Source organism: Garra rufa, chromosome 20 (assembly GCF_049309525.1).
Source record: "Garra rufa chromosome 20, GarRuf1.0, whole genome shotgun sequence".
Lineage (NCBI taxonomy): Eukaryota > Metazoa > Chordata > Actinopteri > Cypriniformes > Cyprinidae > Garra > Garra rufa.
The window spans coordinates 17509065-17518482 of NC_133380.1; the positions used below are offsets into that span (position 1 = coordinate 17509065).

General features: G+C 34.8%; 2 protein-coding genes across 3 annotated transcripts in view; both read right to left on the reverse strand.

Moving 5' to 3' along the window:
- Window positions 1–9: 9 nt before the first annotated feature.
- rabif (RAB interacting factor) lies at window positions 10–1304 on the reverse strand. The gene is made up of 3 exons (XM_073826277.1): window positions 1158–1304; window positions 849–1021; window positions 10–648 (listed from the first exon to the last, which is right to left on the reverse strand). Exons 2-3 carry the CDS (start codon window positions 996–998, stop codon window positions 400–402), a joined length of 399 nt encoding a protein of 132 aa, XP_073682378.1. The 5' UTR covers window positions 999–1021; window positions 1158–1304; the 3' UTR covers window positions 10–399.
- Window positions 1305–3024: 1720 nt separating this feature from the next.
- Window positions 3025–9418, reverse strand: part of adipor1a (adiponectin receptor 1a) — a 41151-nt gene continuing 34757 nt past the window's right edge. For both annotated transcript variants that reach the window (XM_073825632.1, XM_073825633.1), the window contains exons 6-9: window positions 6568–6754; window positions 6286–6473; window positions 4248–4441; window positions 3025–4164 (exon numbers count right to left, since the gene is read on the reverse strand). In XM_073825632.1, coding sequence (XP_073681733.1) covers window positions 4036–4164; window positions 4248–4441; window positions 6286–6473; window positions 6568–6754 — 698 coding nt within the window. In that variant the 3' untranslated portion in view covers window positions 3025–4035. The remainder of the gene's footprint in view (window positions 4165–4247; window positions 4442–6285; window positions 6474–6567; window positions 6755–9418) is intronic.

Sequence of the window (9418 nt, forward strand, 5' to 3'; positions counted from 1 at the left end):
CACAAAATAAAAGTTTAGACTTTTATTTTATTTACTTGTTCAGTTGTGTCTGCTGAAATGGTCAAGGATCAATTACTGTTATTTGACAAGGACTGTCCTTCTAAATATTTTCAAACACAAAAGTAACTTTATGTGTTCATTTATAGATAAGAAGGATGGAAAGGCCTTATGTTGTTGAGGAATGTTTAAAAGGATCGTCTCCATTTCTTCATGGCAGACTATATTGATAAACAGGTGCAGTTGTACATGTAAGCATAGAGTTTAGTGAAAATGAAAACGTCGCAATAAAAAACACTACACAAAAACCTACATTTACAGTATCTGAACAAAAGTGTAAGCCATTTGAGTTATGCAGTTGAATACCATTGAATTTTCCAAATAGTGATTTCAGTATGTGTTTTATTCGTGGTTCACCCTGTCCAATGCCACATAGAAGCTCTTCTTGTCATCCAGGCAATGCCAACCAATGGGTCCAATCTCACAATCCGCACAAATAAGGTACTTCACTTTGCCTACATCTTTTGTGAAGCCCACATTTTCAAATGTGTACATGTCGTCAACCAGCCAGTGAGCGGTTAGTGTGTCCCCATCAACCGTCCCGTCTGATGGAGCAATGGAGGTTTTCTTCCTCATTGAAGGCAGAAACAGCTGGTAAATGGGAAGGAGTGTTGAATGGAAAACACAGAACACAAGTCTTTAGATACCATCATCATCATCATATATGTATAACATACATTTTTTACAATTACAATCTAACAAGTAATTTAGCAAATTACTTAATTGGTGTAAATTATGTTTAATTATCATGTGAGGTAATATAAACCATAGCTATATTTAAAATGCTTCACCTCCTTTTCTGCAAACAGGGCCATGCCTGGACAGAGCACTTTAGAGCCACATCTCTGGCACAAAACTGCTTTCACATTTTTACCATCTTCTGACACGAGAGAGGGGTCTACAGATCCCTCGGGAGAGGAAGTCTGTTTGCTGTCATCCATGTTAGTAAGCAACTGTGTTCAAACTGAAAACAAAAACATACGAGCATTCAGAAACTAACATGTTATTTCCTGTCGGTCTGTCAGTATATAATGTGGTAACGTTAGCCTATATAAATAGCTAACTGGCTAAATAAGTGACTAGTGAGAAAGAATACTCGCCTCAAAGTCAGACCATGAGGTAAACCGATTCAGTTTAAGACAGATGTATTAGCCAAATATAGTAACTTAGGTTTAAACACAATAATAGACACTAGTTTGAAAATACTAGCGGGCTAGTGTCGGCTACTGCTAATAGTTGAGCACCCGCTAAAGCGGACCGGTTTGAGAACAAGCAACGAATTTTACGTTCCGCTCACAATAACAAACCGACTCCATTTTCAAACGCTGTAATCATGTTTGCATAATGGGGACATCCAGAGACTACAGTTAAAGTCAAAAGTTTACATACACCTTGGAGAATCTGCAAAATCCCAAAATAAGTTGAAGCATACAAAATGAATGTTATTTTTTATTTAGTACTGACCTGAATAAGATATTTCACATAAAAGACGTTTACAAATAGCCCACAAGAGAAAATAAGAGCTGAAGTTATAAAAATGTCACTGTTCAAAAGTTTACATACACTTGATTTTTATTACTGTGCTGTGAATGACCCACAGCTGTGTTTTGTTTGGTGATAGTTGTTCATGAGTCCCTTGTTTGTCCTGAACAGTTAAGATGCCTGCTGTTCTTCAGAAATATCCTTCAAGTCCCACAAATTATTTGGGTTTTCAGCATTTTTGTGTATTTGAACCAGGGGAGTTGCTAGACCTAAAGCTCAACTGGGGTTTTGAGATCCATCTTTTCACAGTGAGAACAACTGAGGGACTCATGCAACTATTACAGAAGGTTCAAACACTCACTGATGCTTTAGGAGAAAACACAATGCATTAAGAGCCAGGGGTGAAAACTTTTGAACGGAATGTGGATGTGTACATTTTTCTTATTTTGCCTACACACACACACACACACACACACACACACACACACACACACACACACACACATATATGTATATATATATATATATATATATATATATATATATATATATATATATGTGTGTGTATATGTGTATATATATATATGTGTGTGTATATGTATATATGTGTGTGTGTGTATATATGTATATATATATATATGTGTGTATATGTATATATATATATATGTGTGTATATGTATATATATATATATATATATATATATATATATATATGTATATATGTATGTATATATGTTACCCTGGACCACAAAACCAGTCTTAAGTAGCTGGGGTATATTTGTAGCAATAGCCAAAAATACATAGTATGGGTCAAAATTATAGATTTTTCTTTTATGTCAAATATCATTAGGAAATTAAGTAAAGATCATGTTACAATAAGATTTTTTGTAAAATTCCTACTGTAAACCTATCAAAATGTGATTTTTGATTAGTAATATGCATTGTTAAGAACTTAATTTGGACAACTTTAAAGGTAATTTTCTCAGTATTTTTATTTTTTTGCACCCTCAGATTCCAGATTTTCAAATAGATGTATCTCAGCCAAATATTGTCCAATCCTAACAAACTATACATTATACAATAGAAAGCTTATTCATTGAGCTAGTTACATATGAGTCTCTCAGTTGTTCTCACTGTGAAAAGATGGATCTCAAATTTATACAGTCATTGTTGGAAAGAGTTCAAATACACAAAAACGCTGAAAAACCAAAGAATTTGCGGGACCTTAAGTTTTTTTTTTTTTTTTTCTGAAGAACAGTGGGTGGTTTAATTGTTCGGGACAAACAAGGGATTCATAAACAAACAAAAAACAAAACAAAACACAGCTGAGGTTCATAAGAACACAGTGTTAAGAATCAAGTGTGTGTAAACTTTTAAACGGGGTGAGAGTTTTATGCAAATGAAATAGAGTTCCAGGGAATCTCTGTTATTACCTGAACAATTCATGTCCGTCGTATAAATCCACCAAATAAAAGAAACTCGACGTATGATCCATAAATATTTATTTAAACATTTCACATTTCAGTTAAATGCAAATGATTTACCACCTCTACACGTAACACATGAATATATGGATAGTTTAGTCTGTCGTAAAGCCACACAGTTAGCTTATTTCGTAAAAAGGATCAAACACTACTTTTTCACAAACAGCAGTTCGAGAAAGTTTGTCAATAAAGGTCAAACTTATTATCTTTGTTATTTATGTAACCTTTTAATAATATGATTGGATTGCTTGCTAAGTAAACTAACTAGCTACGTTTAAGACTAATCAAATTTACTACACTGTAGTTTTGGCCCAACTATATTAAACCTATTTCCAGTGGCCTAAGGCACAGGAATATTCTTATACTTTACAGGAAAGTTTATACTTTACAGACTGCACAGATGTATCCATGCAGAGGCTTTAATATCAATGATATTCAATATCTGTGCTGTAAGGTGCAACGGTTGACCTGTTTATATTTTCATTTGACCTACAAGTAAAAATTTTGAGTGTTCAAAGCAGATACGTTTTGCCGAAAACCCTCAAACCCTTATTTGCCCTTTGTGCATTTTCCAGTCAGTATGAATACAAAGATGTCAAAGACATTGCTCTATTCAATAAAGTTTGGGCAAAACTTTGGGTGTGCACCAAACGATGTTAAGAATTGTTCGTTTACAATAAGAAAAACATAGATGCATTATTTTTTTGAAGGGGCGACTCTACAGCTGAATGAAAGTGCTTTTCACTACAAAAGAAACAAGTTCAAACCTCAAGAGATTGTGCTCAAATTAAAGTTTGATGATAACAAGGGTCATCATGTTCCAGCTATCGGATACTTGTTCAGCCTAAGGTGCCCTTTAACCACACAAACACTTTCTTCAAATGAAAATTCATGGACTTTTTGTAACAGGAAAAAACTCAAGAAACTCAAAGGTAGATAAAAACAAATCAAAGAATGAGTAGAAATATGGGCACTAAAATCCTAATTGAAAAAGGATGTGTTTGTATAACTCTCAGAGGAGAGTGTCATCAGTGCAGCCGCCCTCAAGGCCGTAGCGGAACTCCTGCAGGTTGGACACGCCATAGAAATGAATGAAGGCCGCTGCCACCACCAGCACATGGAATATCTGGTGTGAGTGAAACTGAGAAGAGAGCAAAATTAGGTGAGCAAAACTTGCAAGTTACTACTACAAAACAAAAGTTGTAAAATAAAACATAAACTTACCCAAATATCACACTTGCCCGGGAAATAGCGCTCTGGGATTCGTGCAGCATACAGCCCAGCACCTGTGATGTACATGGCGCCCATTAAATAGAACCAGCCCATCTGTCCAACAGTAGTGGCCTTGACGAAACCCTCCTCGATGGTGAAATGCATGGTGGGGACGATCCCACTCAGTCCAAGACCCATGAAAACTCCTAAAAAACAAAATGCTATGAATTAATGCACTTCTTGCAGTCAGTGTTTTTTAGTATCACTGAGGCATTATCATGTGCATAGAAGTTATTTTGCATATTTTTGTGGGGCATAAAGTCAAAAACATCAACGTCCTGATCTCATAATGAAGAAACTTTAAAAAAAATTATATTTAAGATGCGTGTACACTTAGCTATTTTTACTTGATGATTATACCACATGACATCGAGTAATTAAATGTAAACCTGACTGAAATGGTACAAAAGGTATTCAAAATCATATGAAACCAATGAGAAAACAGTACTCTTCTAAGACTATTTTAGTATTATTTAGTATTGATTATTAATTTGAATTGGCTGTAATTTTTATATTTACAGTTTTTATTTTAGCTTATGTTTGGGTCACTTTGTTTTGCACTAATGTTAATTTAAATAGTTTAGTTTTATTTATTTATTTTTCTTAACATTTCCTAATGTTTATAACTTTCACTTATAATATTGCCAAAGCAATATTTCTATTTTTCGCTTAATATTTATATTTTAATATTACTACTTGATATTTATTTTATTCAGCTTTATGACCAAAAAAATACAACTTTTTATTTTTTATTTTATCTTCATGTTCTTTTTCTTCTTCTTCTTTTTTTTTTTTTTTAATAGCTCTAGTTTTAGGTAACAATAACAACCCTGCTTTGGCACAAGCGTCTGTCACTGACCCTTTTATACACTGATATTAATTTCTATAATTATTTTAACCTTATAATCTTTACTAATGACTAAATTCTTTTTCATTTGTTAATATAATTATTCTATTTCAGCAGAAGTAAAAACCTGATCTTGTTCTCAAAATTATGCAATATTTAATTAATAATTTATTCATATTTTAATTTTTTTATTTTGCATATTTGTTTAGTGTTATTTTTTTTTAAATATTTCTATATAGCTTTAATTTAATTTAATGTTTAGTTATTTTAGTAAAATTATTTATTTTTTAATTCTGCCTTTTTTTAAATTATAGCTTTAGTTTTAGGGAACAATAACAACACTACTTGGCACTTTGTCACTGACCCTATTATACACTGATATATAATCGTATAATTTTAACATTGTAATCCTTATGACAAATTATAGTTTTTTTTTAATATTTAAAATTAGCTTTTATTTTTGTATATTTTTAAATTTAAGTGTCCAGTAATTGTGTTGTTTTTGTCATTTTTATATATTTTATTAACTGTCTATATAGGTTTCATTAAATAAATAAATAAGAAATTTCGCTTTAGCAACTAAATATTGCTTTGGCTGAAATAAAATAGTTTTGTTATATTTTCATTTATATTATATATTTTTTCCTAGTTTCCTATTTCATTTCAGTTAACATTTTTATAAGGTTTTAGTTTCAGTTAACTATCATAACGCTGTCTTGATGCATGTGAATTAACCATAGATATAGTGTGCTAATCTAGGTGCAAGACAGGTTTAATGCGAAAGTGCTGCGCAGGGTGACAGAATCACAGCCAATCAGATGATATTTGTCGTTTAAAAGTCACCATAAAATCAAAATTGATAATTATTTAAAGAAATACTGATATATTTATTTTAAATAAACTACAACAACATCTCTGATAGCATGTGAACTGAAACAAGAGCAGGACAATGATTTCTCCCTTCCAGGAACCTGTCACTCATTTGAGACTGCAGTCTTTTGACTGGTTTCATGACCGGATAAATACATAAATGAATGAAATGTTATTGCTTTCATTGATTTTCATTGCATCGCTTTAGGTTCAATCCTGATTGGCCTAAATGAATCAAAATGGACCCGTCATGCCAAATAGGTCACTGCCCACCTGCTCTGGTGGGTCTGTGGCGGGGAGTGGAGAAACGGTCCCACTGGGCAACGACGATTGCTGCGATGCCCAACACACAGACGATTGTGAGGTAGATGAGACGCGGCTGAGGAGAGCAGTAGAAGGAGTAGTAAAGCCAGGGTACAAAAGAGCCCATGATCAGCAAAGCAATGCCAGAGTAGTCTAGTCTGAAGGAGAGAAAAAATGAGACAGAGAATTAAAGTCACTTAAAATCATTTCCTATATGAAATAGATTGGTCAATAACAAGGCAATAAACTTACTTGGAGAAAGTACGAGAGACCTTCTCAGAATGGCAGTAGACAGTGTGAAAAAGCCAGGAGAAGCTGAGGCACAACACTGCACCCAAGAAGAACATCCCAAACACCACCTTCTCCTGCAATGGGGCCATGAAGTACATATTCGGCCTTAGCATGGTCAGTGTGCCCAGGCACAAGAATAAGATTAATCCTGTGGACAAAAAAAAAGACAATAATGAGTAAATGTGATACTCAGTTTATTTCTCTGTCTGGATCTTTTCATTTATATATATATATAAAAAAAAAAAACTATCAGTCAAAAGTTTTTAAACAATAAGAGGTCTCTTCTGCTCACTAAGCCTGCATTTATTTGATACGAAGTACAGCAAAAACAGAACAATTTAAAAAAAATATATTTATCATTTAAAATTAGCCTGGGTTTCCCCATGCTGCCTTGTGCGCAGCGCGATTTTATTCACGCTGCTAGGCAGCCTGGAAACCATGGACCAAATTTTCACCTCTGATAGGGAACCAATCACAGAACGGGGAGGGAGCAGCAAGACGATGACGCCTTCTATGCGACTCACCGAAGCAGTTTGTTTATAAATATGGATCCAGCATGGCAGCAGACGCGAAGTTATCTTTCGATGCAGCCTTAGATAGTTACACACAAGGCCGTTTCTCAATACCAAGTACGCAAAGTTCGGACTTGGAAGTTTGACTTGGGAGTACGAACTCCCGAGGACGGGAGGATGCAAGTCCTGCAATTCTGCAAATGGAACAGCAGCGTACTTGATAACGTCAGTCAGCTCGCCTTTTCTACTCCGGTTATCTTCACTGCTTCACTGTATGTATTTACAATAAGACGAAATATGATATCAACTATTGATTGATGCTGAAATCTGTAGTTGCTGCTTTTATTGCATGTGCTGCATTTCTTCCAACAAAAAAGGTATTTCTATAGCTTCCAGTTCATGTGCAATAAAGTAGGCAAACGCCACGTGATCTGCCATGTTTGAGGAAGCAACGAGATCCCTAACTTGTCCGACTTGACGGCTCCGTTTTCAGCTCCTCCACGACTGCTTTCGGCTAATCTCGCCGATCGGTCTGCGCAGCGCAGCATGAGCTCGAACACACCTAATAATTACAATAAAAGGAAGTGATATCAAACACCACTGCCTCTTTGTTTTCTTCAAAATATAAACCACAACTCTCTTTTCGTACTCATTTGAAAAATAATAAAACATATTAATATGTGATTTAAGCTATATGTGCACTGTGTATAATACATCTTTACTCTATGTATAATAAAATGAAACATGACAAGCACAACTCTGCCTTTTTGTTAAATGTCAGTTTTAATCAACAATATTAGCCATTATAAAAGTATAGGCCTAAGTATAAAGTATAAGAGACTTATGTAATCGGAAATAAAGACAAAATCAGACAGTTCGGTCAAATGCATGCTAAAAAGTCAGCGTTGAATTACGATTGATAAATAATTTATGAAGCATAACTTTGTCCTCAGTCAAAACTCTTTAGGTGCGTTCGAGATGCACTACACTAGCCTGCCGCCGGCTGGCGAGAGCAGCCGCTTGCAGTCGGGGGAGGAGTAAAGAGACGGCCGTCAAGTCGGACACTTATAGAGGATGAAACTGTATTGCAAACATACACAAAAAAAAGGAATAAAGAAAAAGAAGAGATTAAACTACATAAGATAAATAAAGAAAAGAAAAAAGTTACCTTATCATTAATTCTATACAATCGTTTTGCTTTTTTTGTTGATCATATCAAGTATGCGAGTTACTTTAATGCAATGCAATATGACGTTTATTATTTGCATCTTGGTTTTGTAGTTAGTTATAGGACATTTTTCAAATATAAGCAGTTTATTCAGTGTAGTGAGGCCTCTCACAGCATCCATAAAAAAACGGCCTCTGGTTGACCAGCTTTTTTCCCCCAAACTTTACTCTTATACAATAAGAATATATATATTTACCATATCGCCTAATCTTCATTTTCATCATTAATGTTTTGTTTGGATATTAGATATTCGATATAAAGATTGATTCCATTCAGGAACTTTTGTTAAGAAAAAACGCAGCACACGTCGTGCTTGTCGTCACATAATCTGACCAATGAGAATAAAGTGTGTCGTCATCAAGGCTTTCGCAGCCGATTTTAAGCAGCTGCAGCGCCTGACCTCTGCGACTGCTCTCGTTTTGCTCTCACGGTACTTTGATGGAACACGTGATTGAAAGGCGGCTGCAGCGCCGATCAAAGTCGGACAAATGATCTTACCAGAATGCATTGTTTTGAAAGGCGGCAGCCGATTTCTGTCGGCGCCGCATGAAGTCGAACGCACCTACTATGTGGTTCCCAGACCACGAATCATGACGAAGTCATGACGTGGTTTGGCGTTAGCCAGGCTAATTTAAAATAACTGCTTTCTATTTAAATATATTTTAAAATGTAATTTATTCCTGTGATTTCAAATCAGAATTTTTAGCATCATTACAAATCATTCTAAAATTCTGATTTGCTGCTCAAAAAAACAAAAAAAACCATTATTGTGCTGAAAACAGCTGAGTAGAATTTTTTAGGTTTCTTTGATGAATAAAAAGTTCAGAAGAACAGCATTTATCTGAAATAGAAATATTTTGTAATATTATAAATGTCTTTATCATCAATTTTGATCAATTTAAAGCATCCTTGCTAAATAAAAGGCAGCCGTGGCCTAATGGTTAGAGAGTCTGACTTGTAACCCAAAGGTTGCGGGTTCGAGTCTCAGGTCCGGCAGGGATTGTAGGTAGGGGGAGTGAATGTACAGCACTCTCTCCACCCTCAATACCACGACTGAGGTGAGACCCTTGAG

What these genes read in the sequence shown, in the direction of transcription:
- rabif (XM_073826277.1), bottom strand. Translation starts at nt 998, where the DNA reads ATGGATGACAGCAAACAGACTTCCTCTCCCGAGGGATCTGTAGACCCC. An exon ending in CCCTGTTTGCAGAAAAGGAG is followed by an intron (nt 649 to 848) that starts GTGAAGCATTTT and finishes CCCATTTACCAG; the next exon opens with CTGTTTCTGCCTTCAATGAG.